This window comes from Arvicola amphibius, chromosome 2, assembly GCF_903992535.2.
Source record: "Arvicola amphibius chromosome 2, mArvAmp1.2, whole genome shotgun sequence".
Taxonomy (NCBI): domain Eukaryota; kingdom Metazoa; phylum Chordata; class Mammalia; order Rodentia; family Cricetidae; genus Arvicola; species Arvicola amphibius.
This window is the reverse complement of record NC_052048.2, coordinates 9983799-10004465: the sequence shown is the minus strand read 5'-3', so window position 1 is coordinate 10004465 and position 20667 is coordinate 9983799. Positions and strand designations below refer to the sequence as shown.

Genomic DNA, 20667 nt, shown 5'->3' with positions numbered 1-20667 from the left:
GGTGTGCTGAAATGCAGGAGGCAGGCCAGTTCTGTGAGTTATTGCTGAATGAGGTGATCTTGGCAACTTCCTGCGGGTTCACACAGTTAGCTTGGTTTTATAAAAGCCTAGATATGATTGGCTCAGGAAGACAATTTCTCATCAGAAGGAGTTGGTGGCAACTGAATAGTAAACTCAGGTGGCCCAGGCACACAAAACATTTTCTTCTCGGGCACATGAATCCCACATGGAACTGCTCAATGAGCTAGAAAAGCAGAGGCACTAAGGCCCCTGCCAGCTGCTGTTGGGTTCTCATAACCGTCCTCTGGCATTGCTGAAAGTCTCAGTTTACCAAAGAGGAAAAAGAGGCAGTGTAAGCTGCTGTACCCTGCCCAAAGAAGCAGCTAGTAAGAAGTAAAGATACTTTACTGAAGCTGGGCAAGCTGCTACACACCTTAATCCCAGGCAGAAGCAGGCAGATCTCTGGGAGCTCTGCTCAGCCAGGCCTACACAGTGAGATCCTGCTGTTTGTTTGTTTGTTTTGTTTGTTTGTTTGTTTAAGAAAAATATGCCCACTGAGCATCAGCAACTTGACTGGTAGCTCCTAACCCTTGCTGTCTGGGTATGGGGTTTGACACCTATGATGCCAGCAGCCATGGCACTTGAAGATCAACCTGGGCTACTCAGTGACTTCTCTCCAGAAATAAAGCCACACACAGGTCCTTTTGTATTCAACAAGAGTTAGTCATACAGTTCAGCTGTTTGGTGGCATCAGACTATGATTTCCTGTTGCAACAACTTCCACAGCCAGACTCAAGGTTGTCTCATGATGAGCTGGCCTTCATAACTGCGATTTGTTATTTCAATTGACCGACTTCCATTAATGGTGAGAAATAATAGCATTTGCTGTTTCCAGATGTTGGCAGGCAGAGGCACATGGCGCTTGTCTCAGTAGCTTTTGCCTGACGATTTTTTCTTGCATTCAAGGTACTACCCCTGCATGGTAATGCCACAACTCTGAGATTCTGTGTCAGCTTACGCTCTCTGAGTCTGTTAGTTCCTTTGCTTGTTTTCATGAAGGTTAAGAGTCCGAGGTGTAACATACACCTATTCCATCTATTTACTCCCCGTTTCTCTCTGCTTTCAGAGTGGACAAGATTACAACTGAAAGTGCATCAACTAAAGAAACCAATAACATCCCCAACCACAGAGTTCTCATTAAACCAGAGGTCCAAAACAATCAGAAAAATAAGGAAATCAGCAAAATTGAGGAAAAAAGAGCCTTAGAAGCTGAGAAATACGGATTTCAGAAGGATGGCCAAGAGAGACCATTAACAAAAATTAACAGTGTGAAGTTGAACTCTCTGCCCTCAGAATATGACAGTGGGCAAGCCTGCCCACCTCAGAACGTGCACTATAGACCCATCAATGTGAATGGTTCAGATGGCAAAGCAGATGTCCGGGGTGGACCCCTGCCACAGAAGCTGATCGAGTCCTTCAGAGAACAAACTCAATGCAGCAGCTGGAGCAGTGGATTAAAGTGCAGAAAGGACGGAGTCTTGAAGAGGAGCCCCGAGGGTGCGTACCTTAGCGTAGTCTTCAGTTACAGGACTGGTTTGAAGTATGTTTTCGACTTCCCCCTGTCATTACTGGGTCAAATGTGAGTACTTTCTGGCTCATGTTTCTGTGGATAGATAGCCTTGCTTTGGGCAGGAGCCGTCCTTTCTGACCCAGGGACAAAAGACAGGCTGAAGTTGAGGGGAGAGATGAGGGAGGTAAAGAGGGGCCTCTATCCTTCCATCTTCACCCTATCTCTCCTCCCCTCCTAGAACTCTGAACTGTGGTAAGCCAATGGGAATTTGTCTGCAGCCCTAATCTTTAGTCTTTTCGTTAGCAGCTCCTACAACCTCCGAGACCCAGGTGTGGTAGCACACACCTGTAATTCCAGTGTTTAGGAATAGAGGTAGGGGGATCTAGAGTTCAAGGCCAGCCAAAGCTACGCAATGAAACTGTGTCTCTAAACAAAACCGAGAGATCTCTCTGGGACCAAAGTTGTGGATCAGTGTGCCTCGCGTGCCTTAGGTTCAATTCCCGGCACTACAAAAAAAAAAAAAGGGAAGGGAAGAAATATCTTGTCACTCGATTGTAACCTGATTGTTTGGAGAACGTTCCTGTGTGAAGTGAGAGGAGAGAGGTCTGGCCCCATGCTGCTTTCTTCCTTCTTCCTTCCTTCCTTCCTTCCTTTCTTTCTTTCTTTCTGTTGTTGTTGGTGGTTTTTTGAGGTAGGGTCTCTAGCTGGCCTGTAACTCGCTCTGTTAGACCAAGCTGACCTCGAACCCCCAGAGATCCGCCTGCTTCCTCCCAGAATGCTGGGATTAATGTCATATGCCATCACTGCCTGGCTGTAACTTTTTTCTCAAAACACAACTTGTTAGAGAAAATATGTTTTATTTTAAGTGATTTACCTTACATGCTTTATGTTGATGATATGGTTTGTACTGTATGTGTACAGTGATTTTCATGGGGATCGCTCTGTAATGTTATTGTGACTTCTGAGTCATAGAAAACAGAAAGCGTGACGCAGATGGTATTTTGGTTTACCACTGAAACCTGTGAGGTGTGGGAGTACGTTCTAGTTTCTGCTCAGTCACAGTGGCTGGCCTGCACTATGAGAAGCTGTCTTCAGGAGCATGGCTCTAAAGCCTGTGTAGACTAGGCTTGTTAGCTCTCCAAGGCTTCTCCGTCCTCAGCACTCATTTCAGGGTTTTCACAGGAGAGAGTAGTGGATGATAGTGATTTCCAGTCTGTAAGTTGTAAACATCTACTCTGTGACATAATGACTGAGTCATAACAATGAATTCTATACTTGAAAATTGAACAAGACAGATTTCTTTGTTCATTTTTTGAAACAGACCCGGATCTTATAAGATACCCCGTGCTTCTACTTCTAAGCTAAGATCTTGAATCTTGCTAAGATTCAAGGTTGCACCCTGCCCCTGCCCTCCAAGACAGTGTCAGAATTGCAAGTTACATGCAGTCATGCACACACTCAGTTTGATTAGCATTTCCATGGTATGTGTGTGTTTTATGTATGTTTGTTACACTGCTGCCAATTTTTTTTCAAAAAACTATGACTAAATGTTCAGATTTAATCAGTTACCAGGAAATTACACATTAAATTTAACCAGTTACTAGGGAACTTACACATTAAAGAAACAATGAGATAATTGTTTCACTTCCATATTGGCCCACAGTCATATTAAGGCAAATTGCTTAATGCATGGATGAGAAAGATAGAATTTAATTATTGGGTGAGATTATAAAGACAAATCAAGTTCATACATTGTCCGTAGGAAAACAATAAATAAAATTTGATTAGACAGAAAACAGGAAGTAGTTCTGCGGGTCAGAGTGGTTGGGAGGGCACTCCAGGTCCCATTCAGGAAATGATTTAGACTGGAACTTCGCCAAGTCACTTCCTCTCAACTTGCATCTCACTTCAAAGAAAAATCTTTCCCTCATAAAATACTCCTTCCTTGAATTTAAAAGTGTAGAGAGGATAGTGGGTTCCTGCAATTTAATGTTTTCATCTGTGAAGTCTTGGTGTCAGCCGGCCTGGGAGGGTTTTCTAGCTTTTCTGCGGATGGCTTGCCCCCTCTTAGGCTGACAAGGGCTTTCTTTGCTTCCTTCTCTTTAGGGTCCCCTGAGTGCTTGTGGTGTGGCATTCTTTTCAGATGACTCAAGGCCACTTTGCATCTCATCTGTGTTCCTAAATACACCTCGTCCCCAAAAAACACTTACAAACTTTATTGGTGAAAGGAAATATCATAATTCATGAAAGAGTTTTTTCCATATGAAAGGCTTTGTTTAATTGCTAAGACCCCGGGTTAGGAAGCAGGGGAGGTTTAATGTTTAGTTGGATGGTGGGTCCCCACGCGTACCCTGCCCCCTCCCTCCAGCTCCCACTCCCTTTCACAAGCTGCCTCTAAACAGAGCTGCAAGAGTGTCTTTGTTAGTAGCAGAGCTGGTCATTGTCCCCCAGGGCGGATCCCAGGCAGCTGCTGCTGAATGGCCTCACAGTACAGGCTTCTTAAGCTTTTACATCAAGTAAATCACACTGTTGCCTATTTGAATTTCTTTGGAACAAAATCAACTGAAGTAAATCGTACTTGTGAAAATCAGTTCTCATAATGCTGGACAGCATGTGAGACAAAAATGAATTTGCTTGTTAATACTTTTTTTCTGCTAAGAGTCCCCTAAAGTTAAAAAAAAAAAAAGAGTCTCCTAAAGTTTCAAAGATGGCAGAAGACCATTTTAAACTTAACCAAGGTGACGGGAAACACTGCAGTCAGTAACACGAGGACACTTAGCGTAAAGATAGCAGCTCACATGACAGTGACTGTTTCCGCAGAACTGTAATCTGTCTGTTAGTGCATAGGTCCTCACGGTGTGTTTTAAACTGGCAACGCCTGTCCCTTCCGTGTTGGCATGCTGTGTTGAAGTTTGCAGTTAATGCTTCTGTAGTATATCTTCCATTTCTTACTTAGCTGTGTGGAAATTTCTGAAGCAACCTGGGGTGGGTAACTTGCCTCAGGGTTAGTGTCTCAGCTGGAACCGACCTGAGGTAGACTGCTTGAGTGGGGTCTTGGGTGGGATCAGCTTCCTCTGGCTGTAGCACTTCAGAATATATGACTGTGGGGCTCCCAGCTTTTCTCCCCTAATTTCTGCCTTTCATGCTATCAGAGAGAAGTGGGGGGGGGGGTTAGAAAGCTGTGTTGGGGAAGGAACCAGGCATACCACGTGGCAGAACCACAAATAATTGAACTCTGTTCTGGTCACATGGACTGTTTTCAGCTCCCAGAGCTGCCTGGTGATTGGTCGAAATGCAGGGGTTGAGGGCAGGGGCATTTTCTTGAGTTTTGCAGCCTGTGAATGTTGTAACAGACCACTTATTGGTTCCCGGCTGCTCAGCCCCAAAATAACCACACTGTAGATGGAGCGGAAGGGCTGCGTCCCGCCATCCGGCTAGTTTTACACCTGAAATAATTACACGGAAACTGTATTCTTTTAAATACTGCCTGGCCCATTAGTTTCAGCCTCTTATTGGCTAATTCTCACATCTTGCTTTAACCCATATTTAATAATCTGTGTAGCACCACGAGGTGGTCGCTTACCAGGAGAGATCTTAACCTGCATTTGTCTTGGAGAGGAGAAGCATGGCGACTGACCATGGCTACTGCCTGAAGCGTCTGCCTTCTCTCTCCCAGAATTCTGTTCTGTCTACTCCGCCTACCTAATTTCTGTGGCTATTAAAGGGGCCAAGGCAGTTTCTTTATTAACCAACGAAGTAACATACGGACAGATGACTCTCCTCCATCACCACATAGAAACTGTATTAACAAATTATTGCTTGGCCCATTAGCTCTAGCTTTTATTGGATAGCTTTTACATCTTAATTTAACCCATTTCCATTATTTTATATTTTACCATGAGTCTCGGACCTACTGACAAGGTTCCGGCATGTCTGTCTCTGGAGGGCAGCTCCATAGCTTCTCTTGACTCTGCTTTCTTCTTCCCAGCATTCAGTTTAGTTTCCCCTCCTACCTCTATTCCCTGCGCAGGCCCAAGACAGTTCTTTATTAACCAATGGTATTCTCAGCATACAGAGGAGAATGAATCCCACATCAGTTGAAATAGCAGAGAGGAACTAAAATGATGAAGGAAATATTATTCAGGAGAGGTAACTGAAGGGATCAGAGAATTTTTCAGTATTAGTGAGGAATGTGACCTTTGAGTTCCAGACAGCTTCATGATCCAATCTCTTGTAGGCAAGAAAGCACTGTCAGTAAGGTTCATGTGGCTGCTGGCAATGGTTGTGTGCTTCTGCGGTTGTGTGCTTCCTAAGCTCTGCCTTCTTTATCTTCAGTTTTGTTTTTAATTTTCGTTTGTGGGTGGAGCATCATGGTTGTGGGTGTTGAGGGGGGTGCCCGAGAGGCCAGAAGGTCAGACGGTTGTTCGTCTCCTGATGTGGATGTCAGAAGAGCAGCAAGTACTCACTGCTGAGCCGTCTCTCCAGCCCTTGATGCCTTAGTTTCAGTTAATTCATTACAATAGATGAGTAGTTGGAATATTTTTCAGGCATAACATGCATGCCTTTAGCAGATTTTTTAAAGAAGGATAACTTTTTCTCATTTAAATATAAATATTTGGAAATTGCTGGTATAAATGAGTATGAAAGGAGAGTGGCTGCGCTTTCATTCACAAACTCTTTCTATAATGTCAACCATGAGAGGAATATGAATGTGATAGCCGGCTGGCCTGGGATTTACCATGCAGGCTGCGCTGGCCTTTGAGCGCACACAGAACCTGCTGCCTTTATCCCCAAGTGTGCCCTTCCCTCCAGCTGCTCCTACTCTGCCTTGTGCTCTACACTGCAGTATTGTTGACAGCCACACAGAGAAGATAGTCCTTCTTACCTAATGGGTGGGATTACAACTGCCTATAACTCCAGGGTATCTGACATTCTTTTGGCCTCCATAGGCTCAGTACACACATGGCATACACACACACTAAAAAAATTTTAAATAAGGTCTTTAGCTTCCAGTTTATAAGCCAAGGGTTCAGATTATTGAAAGTAAAGTAGAGGCTGGAGAAGTGGGCTCAGCAGTTTAAGAGCACTGGCTGCTCTTCTGCAGAATCTGGTTCTGTTCCCAGACCCAGTTGGTAGCTCACAGCCATCTGTAACTGCAGTTTCCAGGGGATCCATGCCCTCTCCTGTCTTTCACCTTCACCAGTCTCAAAAATGGTGCACATTGCATGCATATACTTATAGCACACTCATACGTATAAAATAAAATAAATACAAACACATAAATATTCTTAAGAGTGTAGTTGAGTGGCTTGCACCTCAGTTTTCACCCTGGTTGTCAATGTGGCAGCATCTCCAAGCATTTAACACTGGGAGGAGGCAGCGAAAGTAGGCGTGGGTGTGCTGGGAACAGCTGGATTGTGCTCTGTGGGAAATTACAGCCATCAGATGGTGGGCAGAACCCACTCTTTCCCATATCCTGTTTCATTGAATTATAGTAACTTAGGATATAAATCTACTACAGAATGGTAGCTTAAGATGAATACTTGGAATTTAGTCTTACATGTTCTTTTTGTTTGGTTGTTTTGTTGTTGTTTTAAGGCATGGTCTTACTATCTAACTAGTTGTACAGACAAAGGGGAAGACTTGAGGTTAGTTAGTTCTTGAATATTCCCTTTTTAAATTTTACTTATTTATATTTTGGGAAGTGGATTTTGTTTTGTTTTATTTTGGGAACAGTTTGGGGGTGAGGGACAGGGAGTGTTTGTTTTTGTTTTGTTTTTAAAGTCAGGGTCTCACTGTGTGGACCAGAACTCACAGAGATTCTCCTACCTCTACCCTTCAAACTGTGGCATTAAAGGCTTGAATAGTCTTCATTACCAACTGAAGTGGGGTAAATACTTCTTCTGCATCAAGCCAAATCTGTTTTGTGGAACTTATCTTCACACATGATTGCCATGGATTCTGTTTATGAATCTACATTACCAGATGGAATTTCATTTAAAGCTTTAGCTTTTGAGCAATTTATACCTCGTATAGCATTTTGGGACCAATTGGTCCTCCCTCCCTCCCTCCCTCCCTCCTCTTCTTTCTCTTTGTTGGGTACTGAGGGTCAGACCCAGGACTCTTGCACCTGCCAAGCAAGTACGCTGCCCTTAAACTCTGTTCTTTAAGAAAAGGCAGTCATACTTGCTTGCCAGGCAACCAGAAGTAGTATCAGTTAAAACTGCAGAAACAGCTCGCCTCCCGGTTACTGCGTCTTTTTTATGTTTGCAACTTTTTTTAAATTTAGAGTAAGTTCCTTATCAAAACATTGCCAAGAAATATGCCAAGCCACCGAGCCCAGATTGTGGCCCGCTACCCTGAAGGTTACCGAACACTCCCAAGAAACAACAAGATCAGGCCTGAGAGCATTTGCAGTGTGGCGCCTTCTGGCCATGGAGAAGGCTGGGCCCGGAGCAGAAGAGAAGCGGCGGTCCATGAGGGATGACACCATGTGGCAGCTGTATGAGTGGCAGCAGCGCCAGTTTTACCACAAGCAGAGCACCTCCCTCGGCACGGCTGCCTGAGCAGCCCCAAGGCCATGGGAAGCCTCCTGACCAGACGATGCACTCCATCCCCACGTCACCTTCCCATGGGTCCGTAGCTGCTTACCCAGGATTCTCCCCGCCACGAACATATAGGTCAGAAGTGTCCTCACCCATCCAGAGAGGAGATGTCACGGTAGACCGCAGGCACCGGGCGCATCACCCTAAGGTAAAAGACTAATTTTATGTTAACTCTTTGCTTAAGATGTTGTATTTTCTTCTACTAATACACTGTTTGAAATTAAGTTGTTTTTGTTGTTGTTTCTTTGTTTTGTTTTGTTTTGTTTGGTTTTCGAGAACAGAGTTTCTCTGTGCTTTTGGAGCCTGTCCTGGAACTAGCTCTTGTAGACCAGGCTGGCCTCGAAATCACAGAGATCCGCCTGCCTCTGCCTCCCGAGTGCTGGGATTAAAGGCGTGTGCCACCACCGCCCGGCCTGAAATTAAGTTTAAGGAAAGAGAATGGGAAGTTAACAGGGCAGGAAGTCAAAATCCCATGTGTAGAACCTAAGCTTTACATGTTTCTCTAATGCTTTTATTTTGAGACAGGATCTCTGCGTTGCCCAAGTGGGTTCACACTCCAGATGCTGCTGCCTCAGATTTTTTAATAACTTGAACTATGGGTGTGGGCTTCATGACAGGGTTTCTCTGTGGCCTTTGGAACCTGTCCTAGAACTTGGCTCTGTAGACCCAGGCTAGCCTTGAACTCAAAGATCCACCTGCTCTGAGATTAAAGGTGTGTGTTACCTACCACCTGGCTTAGCTACTCTTCTATTGCTATGATAAACCCGATGCCCAAGGCAGCTTATTGAAGAAAAGGTGTTCAGGTTTACACTTTAATAGTCCATCAACGTCACAGAGAGGAAATGGCAGCAGGAAGGGAGAACAGCAGAGAATGGCTGGTGGTTTTTGAAACCTCAAAGCCCATCCCTGGGGATATACTTCCTCCAAAAAGACTAGACCTCCTAAACCAATCTAAACAGGGCCCAAGCATTCAAATCCCCACGGCTATGGGGGATGTTTCATTCAAACCACCACAGGACACCACACCCAGCAGAGTGTTCTGCCCCCAGACTACATTCCAGCTCACACAGGGGTTGGGGGAAGAATATGTATACATGTAGGTGTGCATAGCCACGTGTGGAGGCCATGTTCCCTCTGTCGCTGTCCACCTTATTCTTTGGGACAGGGTCTCTTTCTAGACCTGCATTGGCTAACTGGCTGGCCAGCCACTGCCTCCCAGCACTGAGATGAGAGATGCTGGGTCACACGTAGTTTTTTACGTGGGTGGTAGGGATCAGAACTTGGCTCTTCTTGCTGGTAAATACAGCCAGAACTTTACCGGCAGAGCCAGCTCCCCGGACCACACGTTCATTTTTGTTGACTTTTTGTATGCTTGACAACTGTACCCTTCCCACTGGCATGCCTGCAAGCTCTCTCTGTCTTTATTAAGGGCAAAAGTATTGACTTCACCTCTAACCAAATAGCTGTTTGGCATTGAGATCTCTTATAGACTCAAATTCAGTGTTAGTATCTAGCAGTATTTAGCAATATACTTAAAAACAAAATGTTTGAGGACTGAGAATGTATGGTTAGAGCTTGGAGAAAGCTCTTTGGTTAACTCCAGCTCCAGGCAATCGGATACCCTCTGCTGTCCTCTGTGAATTCTGCAGACACACACACACAAACACTACAATTAAATCTTAAAGAAAAACAAAGAAGCTGTTAAGGGTCCTGTTTTGCATGCTGAGAATCAAACACAGGTCCTGGTACTTTGTGGGAAAGTGCTTTGTCATCAGGCTGTATTCCAGCCTCGTAAATCCATGTGGAATCTAAATGTTCATTTATGGGCTGGAGAGATGGCTCAGTGGTTAAATGCCTCCGTTGCTCTCCAGAGGGTCCTGAGTTCTGTTTCCAGCAAGCACATGGTGACGCACAACCATCTTTAATGAGATCTGGTGTCCTCTTCTGGCATGAAGTCATACATGCAGGCAGAGCACTGCATACATATTAAACAAACAAATAAATCTTTAATAAATTTAAAAAAAGGTTAGTTTGCCTCCCAAAGACAATGCTCAGTTTGAACCTTTGCTTTTCACTGAGACCAGCTTCTCAGTTTGATATGCACTAGGAATGTTCTTTGTGTATTCCAGTTTATTACATTGTGATAATAGAAAACGATATGTAACAAAAAGTTGATTCAGTAAAATTAAGCTGGGTGTGGTGGTACACACCTGCAGTCCCAGACCCAGGAGGCTGAGGCAGGAGGATCACGTGTGTGAGGGTCAGTTGGGTTATACATTGTGACTTTGTCTTTAAAAAAAAAAAAAGATTTAAAAGTGTCTCAAGGTGATTCTTTGTATGTGTGCAATCCTTTTTCAGACAGGATCTCTTACTGACCTGGAACTTTGTCAAGTAGGGTAGGTTAGTCCATGAGCCCCAGGGATCATCTGCCTCCCTTGTCCAGACCTGAGATGTTTTTCCTAAATGTAAGTTCTAGGGATCAAACTCGTTGCCCTGGTTTTTAGAACTGGTTGTGATATAGTCCAGGGTGACTTCAAACTTGCCATATAATTAGGGTGACCTGAATTTCTTATCATCCTGCCTCCACCTGCCAAATTCTAGAATTACAAAGCAATGAGCCCCTCTCCTGAGCTGTTTCCTTTGTTTTTCAGATTTTAAGAAGGAAGTCTCATAATCAAGGAGGTTAAGTGAATCTGCTAATTAATTTGTTTTTGTTTTTAAAGACAGGGTCTCTCTGTGTAGCCCTGGCTGACCTGTAACTTGCTCTGTAGACCAGGCTGGCCTTGAATTCATAAAGATCCACCTGCCTCTGCCTCCCAAGTGCCATGATGAAAAGGCATGCACTACCACTGCCCAGCCAAAATTCTTAATTGTGAATATATAAAATCAGTTATTTCTCTAGGTATTATTTGCATTAATAGTGCAGAAACCATAGCGACAAGGGTGATATAAAAGCAGTTATGAGAAACCAGCCAAACAGTAAAATTTGCAAAGCTGTCCAGCTGTGTTGCTCCTGTCATTAGGTTTTCTCTAAAGAGTGTGAAGCAGGGCCAGTGAGATGGTTGAACAGGTAAAGATGTTGTATAAGCCTAGCGGCCTGCATTCACATAAAGGTGGAAGGATAGAGCCAGTGCCACAGAGCTGTCCTCTGACCTCACGTATGTACAACCCAGACAGCAAACACATACACAGTAACAATAATAATAAATATAAAGTATGTGTCTATGGGCCTAGGCATAGTGGTTCATGCCCGTATGGATAGCACTCGGGGAGTGGAAACTAGTAGATTAGGAGATCAAGTGTGAGGCCAGCAACAACAGCAGCACACACATACACACACACACACACACACACACACACAGTCCTGAGAACAAGAGATAGAATGCTGCTGAGCCAGTTTTCATAGAATCGCTCTTTTTATTTGCATCTGTATGTTAGTCAAGTAAGGAATCTTGGTATGTCTCTCATAAATACTAATGACAATTGTAACTGGTATTTTATACTTAAATTTAAGATTATTCATGAATAACATTGAACGCCCCCCCCCCCCAAAAAAAGAATGTTCCCCACTCCCCACTGAGTTATATGTTGTCTCTGTTTCCTAGCATGCCTATGTACCTGACAGAAGGTCAATGCCAGCTGGCCTAGCCTTAGCGGCTGTTAGTCCCCAGAGCCTCCAAGGCAGAACGGTGAGTGTGATAAGTTTGCTTATCATTTGCCTACTTTATTTGCTGCCCAGAAAGGCATGAAGCTGACATGGCTTCTAAGTGTGAATTCTCAGACGTTACCTGCAGAAGAAAACAGCACTACCTTTGTGATACAGATTGTACAGCGAAGAATGTAGACTCATGTAGCCATGTCAACATCTTTTTTGCTGCCTTCCCCTAAATGCCCAAATAAAGGAGAAAATTCAAAGTTTACTATTTAACTCTGGGTTTTTGATTTATTGTTCCCTTTATCTTCAAAATAAAAGCCAGGCAGGCATAGTGGTACAGAGAAGAATGGCTGTGAGCTAAGGCCAGCCATGATTTCCTAACATACAAGACTACTTAGTTAGAGTTTTGTTGTTGTTTTGGTTTTGATGTTTTGTTTCTTAAAAACCCAAGTAGCTCAGTGGTGAACGCTTGCACAAGATATACTAGACATGGATTCAAGACCAGCCACCCCTATACCAGTGGTTCTCAACTTGTGGGTCTTGACCCCTTTAGGGTTGCATATCAGATATTTATATTATAATGCATAACTAACAAAATTACAGTTACGAAGTAGCAACGAAAATATGGTTTAGGTTCACCACAAGCATTAGGAAGGTTGAGAACCACTCCTTACACACACACTCAGCAGACTTTGGAGTGATAATTAGTAGAAGTCCAGCAGCATCTGTCTGGCCACATAACAGACCTTCTGGTGTCTTCCCTGTGCTTTTGTTTTATTCTGAGACCAAGTCTTGATAGTGCAGCCAGCCTGGTCTCGGTCGTTGTTCTTACTTGGCCTCCTCAGTGTTGGGATTATGTGAACATACTGCCTGCCTCACTTGGCTTTTCTGTGGAATTTAATATAAATCAGCCACTTTAGAGCCAAAACTGCATTGGCTTATGTATTTACACAAAGACTATACATGGTCGTGGTTCGTGCCTTTAATCCCAGCATTCCCAGCTGAGGCAAGATTGAGAGTTGGAGTCCAGCCTGGGATTACAGGAGGGGAGAATCAGACAAAAAAACCTCAGTGAGGGTCTTTCATATCAGTTACTCAAATTTTTAAAAAAAAAAAAAAAAAGGTGGCTTTTCCTTTGCTTTGGCTTGCTTTTTGTTGTTTTATTTTTAGGCAAGGTCTTGACCTAGCAGTCTCCCTGACGCAACCTCTGGAATACTGAGATTACATCACCAACACTGCTGGAATGCTTTTTTGGGCTATTCTATTGTCAATAGATTAGTCCTGTTTGCTTAAGGATGTGATTTTTAACACTTGTAGGATTGATGATGATGATTATTTAAAATTCTCTTCCTACAGTAATCAAAACAAACTCATCTCTTTTTTTACAAATCAGTGTCATATTTCATCTTACACATTTAGATAATAGGGAAATAGTTCCTGGATTTAAAGTGATTGCCATGTGTTTACTAAAGATGGTGAATATATTTTATTAAAAACCAAGAACTAAGTTGTGGTGGTGGTACACACCTTTAATCCCAGCACTTGGGAGACAGAGGCGGGCAGATCTCACAAAGAAATCCTGTCTCAAAACAAAACAAAATCAAAACAAAGCAAAAACAAAAAAAAAAAAAAAAAAAAAAAAACCCAAACACTATTAAATGCTAGATTGTGGATCAATCAGGCAGAAGCAGGGGTGGTCTTAGAGCAGCTGCTGGCTGTCTGGTATTTTCTCTTCCACTTTGCTCCCTCTAGTGGCTGTTCAGGATCAGGTTTATTTACCATCACCCTACCCTTTTCCAGCCAATAATGCCTCTTTTTTGGCCTCAAAATGTGACTGTGCAGCTACCTTATAGTCTTCTGTCCTTTTGGAAATGCTATAATTTTAGTCCATACACAAACTAGTTTAGTTTGGATTTTCTGCCAGAAATCATCGTGAAGTTTAGAATATTCCAATCTACCAGAGTTTAACAGTCACTTACTCTACCCTCAAGACCAGAACATGACGATCAGAAGATAAAGCCTCTCCCAGAGTCATGAAGTCACAAGGTGCCCTTCTGAGTTCAGAGCAAAAACAGATGGGCTTTTATTTTCCCCCCACTTACTGCAGTTTGAAGTCGCATGCCCTGAACACTGTCAACTGTTAACTATAAAAGCCCGTTGCCTTCTTTCCATATGTGCCCACCTTCCTCTGAAGGGCCAGTGGGAAGGTATAGTTTACTTCAGTGATGCTGTGCCTGTCAGAAGGCAGTACTGAAACCGTGCTGTGGGTCTCCAAAAGGCCTTCATGGTATAATGGTATAGAAAATGGGGCACAACAGCAAATGAGCTGAGCATGGGCAACATAAGCTCAGCAACACCCTGCCCGGGACGTTAAGGGAAGAGCCCCACCCTCGTGCTCTGCAGATGTGAAGGGGTTCACCCACTGTTGAAAGCCTTCCTCCTCGGGATTCATAGTAACCGCGGGAGAACCAGAGTCTCCCGTTTCCAGAGGGGGTATACAGGCTGGGTGCTGGGGGACACTCAGCAGTATTTGCTTTCCTGTTTTTCTCCTAAAAAGTAGGACTGACATTTTAGTCGTAAGAATGCTACAGAAGCTCTATTGGCGACATGACCCATGGTGACTAGCCTTGCACACCAAATCTTAGAGTTCAGAAATAACACCCAAGTTTTACATCTCTGAAATGCAATTCTTTTTATTCACTTGTTCTTTGAAATGGTGTGGGATGGGCCAGCCTTGTTCTGTTGCTGGAAGTGTCTGAGGTGTGGTGTTCGCATCCTGCTGACATCTTCCATGAGCAGCTTAATGGTTGTTAGCAGTTCTCTGTGCAAAGCGTGATGGTTGGGTTTGTGAAATACTCTGGAGAGTTCTGAGAAAATGCCTGCATCCCCTGTTGTTCTGCTGCAAAGTAACACTATTCCTTCTGTCTCTCTAGATGGCTATGCATTTATGTAGGACCCATCATAGTGCCTAGGCACTGTGATGCCAACCGTAAGAGGAAACTTGCCAAGAAATCTTGGTTTAATGTCTGTCACTTAAGACAACAATTAATCTGTTTTCCACTGTTTGGATTCTTAAATTGTACTCCTTCAGCCAGAGGAGCTTACGCTGCTGCTCATAAAGCTGAGACGGCAGCAAGCGGAACTGAGTAGTATCCGGGAGCATACCTTAGCACAGCTCATGCAGCTGAAACTTGAGGCCCACAGCCCAAAGGTCAGCTATGGAGACGTGTGTCGGGCATCATCACTCATCAGTGCATCCTGTGTCCTCGGTGTCAAGCATGAGCCTGTACCATCCTCGCAGGGACATGACAGTCTCCTATTGACCCTTTGAGAATTCAGCTCATTTTCATGGCTGTACAGTCAAGAAAACATAGCGGGGAGGCCTTCCTCCTTAGCTGGTTGGGAGGAGGATGGAGGGAGCTCAGTGAGGTCTCAAGACAGTGCCGCTGTTCAGTACATACTCTGACTTCCACAGCTGATAGGACAGTAAGGTACCGAAAGCCTGTGTTCACACGAAGCAGTAAGCTGAAAATTCATCATAAACCCTATTTCTTATGGGGAAGAAATGAACACATAATATTTCTCAACTCCCACATGTGGTCCCAGCACTCGGGATGTGGTACAGAGGATGGGGAAGTTGAAGGCCAGTCTGAAATCTCTCAAAGGGTTAATAGCTTCTGTGTGTGTGAGGAGGGAGGGAGTGTAAGGCTTCTACCTGCTAAAGCCATTGCAAGCGTTTTCCTACTTAATAACTCAGTGTCTACAATTTTACACACTTGGTGATGTCATCTGTGCCCTGACAGCATGTTTGTGAAGGTTGTGTGCTATGATACTACACTGTTTTCTCGTTACCAACTGACCTTTTGATGATTTGCTCTTTGTCCCTCTTTCCTTGACCGATGGCTGCTAGAATGAAATTCTTTCACATCATCTTCAAAGGAACACCATGTATTTGGATCATCAGGTGGGGTTTGTAGAATTTTCTTACTATCACACCAAGTAGAACTTAATGATTATAGTACAATTTGTATGGCTACTTAAGGATCTCAATCACTTTGATTAATAGTGTGACTTCTACAAGTGACAGTCAAGAGCACTGACCAAAAGCCAAAGGCATTTGTGAGGGTCATTGGAGGATTCAGAGACCGAGTCACCTAAGATCACGAGCCTATATGCTGTTTCTTTCCTTGTATCTCATGACAGTGCTGACGAAGTGAGGTTTATCAGAGCTGGGAGCAGCCAGTGAAGGAACACCGTGAAGGGTGTCCCGCTGGCAGCTGGGGGGGTGGGGGGGAATGGTTCTGGATTCTGCATGGAGTTTGCTGGAGGCCGCCTTTAGTTGCCCGTGCTGCCTCCTCCCACCATTCAGTCTTTGCCCAGTGTGCAGAGCCTATTTCACAGTGGCCTGTGGTTCTCCCCATTGCCTCAGTGGTGGGTGGCCAAGGGGAGTGGCTGCAAGTGAAAGGCGTGGCGGCTCGTGCCTGATTTCCTGAGCTGCAGACCGAGACCCTGTCTCATGAAAGGCGTCGGGAAACCAGGATTGTCCTGGGTTTTAGTGTCTTAGACACTCAGTGGGCCTTGGTATCTTATTAGACATAATTTCTGCTAACAAATGAATTCTTTAATGCTGATCAAGCTAAGCCTTCCTTTGATTTGTCTTAAAATGTATAAATTTGAGTGTTTTACCAAATAAGTTCCTATAGGAAATGTTGTAAGACAGGTGTTTACAAATTCAAAGAAAATGGTAAATGGAGCTTTATAAATTCAACTTTAAAAAAGATTTTATGCCAGGACAGCCCTTTGCAGACACATTCAGTCATTTCATTTTAAAGAAGCACACTTTGTTAGCATGTAATTTACATACTTCCCATTAACTTTTCCGTGATTTTCCTATTGGAGTTCTTCAGAAATCAGCATACTGCTACCCACGGTCAGATCTTCATGCAGAGCCTGGGCTTATTCTGACAGCCGTATCATAAGGATGCGCAACTCACACTCTAAAAAGCTGTCTTTAAACTTCCTCTGCACTGTAAACTAGCACACATGACAAGGTAGCCCACGGCCCTGGCACAGCAGGAAGCTCAAAACTTCATAACCAACTGACTGTCACAGAAAAGTTTACCTGACTAATAAATAACCGAGCAAACCATAGATTATCTGAAAACCTGTGGGGTATTATAAAAGTAGGGTAAGCCTGAATCAGGTTACCGAGAACCTTTGGGAGTAAACCCAGTGGTTTCCGTTGTGAAGTTATAGGAACAGAACTTTGGGGGATTGCCTGACAGAGGAGTCTGCCACACCCACCACTGGTCCTGAGATGCTTTTCAGTCCTGTACCCGGTTCCCAGAGTGGCTTGTGTGCCATCACAGTCTCTAGGCCTGCGGTTATGCCATGCTAGTGTCCCGCTGCAGTACCGTGAGGTGTGGTCATCTGTGGTCTCTGTCAGCAGAGCTATCAAGGAATTTGCCCTTCCTCGGATTCTGGAACAGTTTCATTCGTTCCACTTTTAAATTTTATAATAAGAATAATTAGAAAAATGGATGTTTTCAGTGATACTTTGCCTGTAAGTCTAACTACTTCTGATAATAAACATGTGGCTATTTTTAGATACCAGCTAAAATTTAAAACTTTTATGAACAGAAACTCATCTATATCTAAATGTGTACAACCTTCAGATCACCGTGGGGCTAGGCAGATGGCTCAGTTGGTAAAGTGCTTGTTGGCCATCCCCAGAGCCCAGCATAGGGAACACACTTGTAATCCCAATATTACTGTGGTAGAGACAGGCGGTCCCTGGAGCAGTCTGGCCTAGCCAAACCTGCAAGCCTCGAGTCCTTGCGGGCTTCAAAAGGTGGGTGGGGTCCCAAGAAATGATCCTGAGAGACAACAATGTTCACCCCCTAGTTTAGACACATATACATTCACAAAGGGTTACCTAAAGAAAATGTCTCCTTAAATACATTTAAAAATTGTTTCTAGTGATGTATTGAAATGAAAATTTTTGAACTTCATTATGCATTGGATGTAACTATAGCTATACAATATGTAAAAATGATTATGATGATTTTAGTTTAGTAGAGTTTCTCATTCAGCTCAAACCTTTGCAACTGTCTATCTGGTTCCTGCCAGTAACTTGTTTGAGCTGACCAGGTATGTTATTTTTGCAGGCAGTTTTGGGTGTCTGGGATTTATAGATTGACTCATCAGTTTTATAGAACCACAAATTAGCAGATCAGAGGAAGAGGCTCTGAGCAAACTCTGAAGTACACACCTCGAGGAGCATGTTCTGGCTTACTCTCCCTCTCAGCTCCTGCTGGTCCTCACTCACATTAAGTAGAAGCCATCAATACAGCCTTCCTTTGGCCTTCTGTAGATGCCACAGCCACCCAAAGGAAAACGAATTCATTTAAATTCTATTAATTTCTAACATGATTTGTGAAAATAGAGCCAGAAGATATCCCCTGAGCTATTTCAGAGGTCAAAATGGGGAGGCAGGCACGTTGAGCGCCCAGTCTGAAGAGCTTGCCTCCTGGTCTCAGTAGCTTGAGCGCTGGCACAGGACTTCTCGTCGTCTCCTCCGAGGACAGGTGGCTACTGAAATGGGTGTGGTGGTCCATACCCTTACCCCCAGGGCTCAGGAGCTGAAGTGCCGGGGTTGCTGGGAGATGCATATGTAAGTTGTAGGCCTGCTGGAGTACACCCTTAGACCCTGTCTCACAAAATTAAAACAAAGAACAAAAGCTGTCCAATTCTGTGCTGAGCTTCTGTCTCCTTTGCTTTCTGCTTTCCTCTGAAGTGCACTATCACGGATTGTTAGACAGCACTGTAGTAAACTACTTGAGATCTGTGTTCTAGTGCTGCTGTTGTCTAGTCTGTGGGAATCCCGTGCCGTGTGTGTTGTAGTCCACTCGTCTCCTCCCCAGGATCCCCACGACACATCCCCCTCCCAGCGCCATGTCCTCCTTTCCATAGCCCATTGAGTCAGTGAGCTCGTCTCATTTGGTTCTTCCGACCTCCCTTTCCGTTCTAAGAGCAGTGAAGAGAAAGGATTTAGATTGTTCTCTTTCTTTCCCCCCAATCTTCCTGCCCCTGCCAACTTTCAGGGAAGACAGTACTAACAGAAACTAGCATATTAGGAATGGTGGTTCAGAGAAGACAGGAAGCAGCAACACAGGCGAGCGCCAGGCAGCAGGGGCTGACGTCAGGAATTAAAACTTTTTACAGTGTATCTTCTGAAACAGTATTAAATGCTTAGGAGGTGTCAAAGTCGCCTTTAATACTGCTTTCTTCTAAATTTTCTTTTAGATTTTTATTTTAATGTGTGTGCTTCACCTGGGTGTAGCTAAGCACACCACGTTTGTGTCTCCAGAAATCTCTTCTCTTCTTTTCTGCCTAGCTATTGGCCATTCAACTCTTTATTAAACCAATCAGAATCGCTTCTCGGCCTTTTGGCTAAGATCAAGTGTAGTATCTGTTCTTATCAGTTTAAACCAATCAGAAGATGTCTTAGGCAGAGACAGGTCTTTACAGTATACATAAAGATTGACCCACAACAGGAAATGATACCAAGGTGAGAGCAAAGTGTGAACAGGGAATAAAAAACGTAGGTACCCTGGACTTCTTCCTGTTCAACTTTGACAAATGAACAGATAGGGGGGAAGTTATACAACTTCACTGGGTAATCATCCTGGTGAACCAGACAGGAGATTGGCTCCACCCTTTAGTGTCCTAGGTCTGAGACTGGCTACCACTACCCTGAGGCTGTGCTTGCATAGGTGCACTGGGTGGGTTAGGTGCCAGTACCACTACAAAGATGAATTGATGAGGTATGGAGAGATGGCTCAGTGGTTAAGAGTACTGGTTGCTCTTACAGAGAACCCCAGTTTGATTCCCAGGACCCAGTGTGGCAGCTCACAACTGTCTATAACCCCAGTTCCAGGAAATCGGATGCCTCTGGATTCTGCATGCATGTGCTGCACAGATGTGCATGCATGCGTAACACCTACACACACAAAACAGAATCAATTAAAAGATGTTCTCAGTGAGCTCTGTAGCACAGGCCCAATATTCCCAAAGCAAAGAGTAAATAGGATCGCAAGGAGAGTGTGAGTCATTCTGTCCAGGGGCTTTTTGGAACAGACTGCCCTATGGCTGAGTTTTTCTATCTGCATGGAGATTTCCAGGTTGCACAGGCAAGTTTCCTGGGAATTGTGTCCATGGGTGAGGGACCACTGCCCTAAGTAGGCTTTTAGTTCAGAAGTTTAGATTATCCTGTGCTATCATCTATCCTAATATAGTCATTAATTGGCTCCATTGATGGAGGAAAAATCCGGCTGCAGCACTGCACTAAGTGAGGCTTTTATGGCCTCTATTGTACAGGATAGTCATGTGTGGTCATGTACTCTGCAAATGCTGTGGACGGCGCACTCCTCAACCCTGGGGGAATAATCACAAACACCTGCCTGCATAGAAATGCTGAAAATTTTGTTAGCCACTTACTCTCCATTTTGCAATGCTTGTCTTTTGGATGCTTTGGCTAACTACATGAAACTGTACTTTTCTAGAAGGTAGAAATATAGCTGGAAATGTCAGTCATTGCTTTCAGCCTGCCCTGGTAGGAGCTCAGGAGTTACTGAGTCCTTGCTGAATAAGTTTTATTTTAAATGTCCTTGAATGGGGGCCTGGAGAGATGGCTCAGCAGTTAAGAGCACTGGCTGCTCTTTCTGTCATCCTGAGTTCAATTCCCAGCAACCACATGATGACTCACAACCATCTGTAATGAGATCTGGTGCCCTCTTCTGGCATGCAGGGATACATGCAGGCAGAACACTATATAT

At 44.1% G+C, this 20667-nt stretch overlaps 1 protein-coding gene and 1 pseudogene across 1 annotated transcript in view; both read left to right on the top strand.

The window, feature by feature from the left end:
- The window catches only part of Plekha5 (pleckstrin homology domain containing A5), a 69620-nt gene that overhangs the window by 16241 nt on the left and 32712 nt on the right, over positions 1-20667 (top strand). Inside the window, 9 exon segments of the mRNA XM_038318416.1 lie at positions 1127-1452; positions 1455-1561; positions 7866-8005; positions 8007-8113; positions 8116-8160; positions 8163-8323; positions 11781-11864; positions 14922-15041; positions 15741-15794. Of these exon segments, the coding sequence (XP_038174344.1) occupies positions 1127-1452; positions 1455-1561; positions 7866-8005; positions 8007-8113; positions 8116-8160; positions 8163-8323; positions 11781-11864; positions 14922-15041; positions 15741-15794 (1144 nt within the window).
- LOC119808610 lies at positions 19263-19382 on the top strand (annotated as a pseudogene).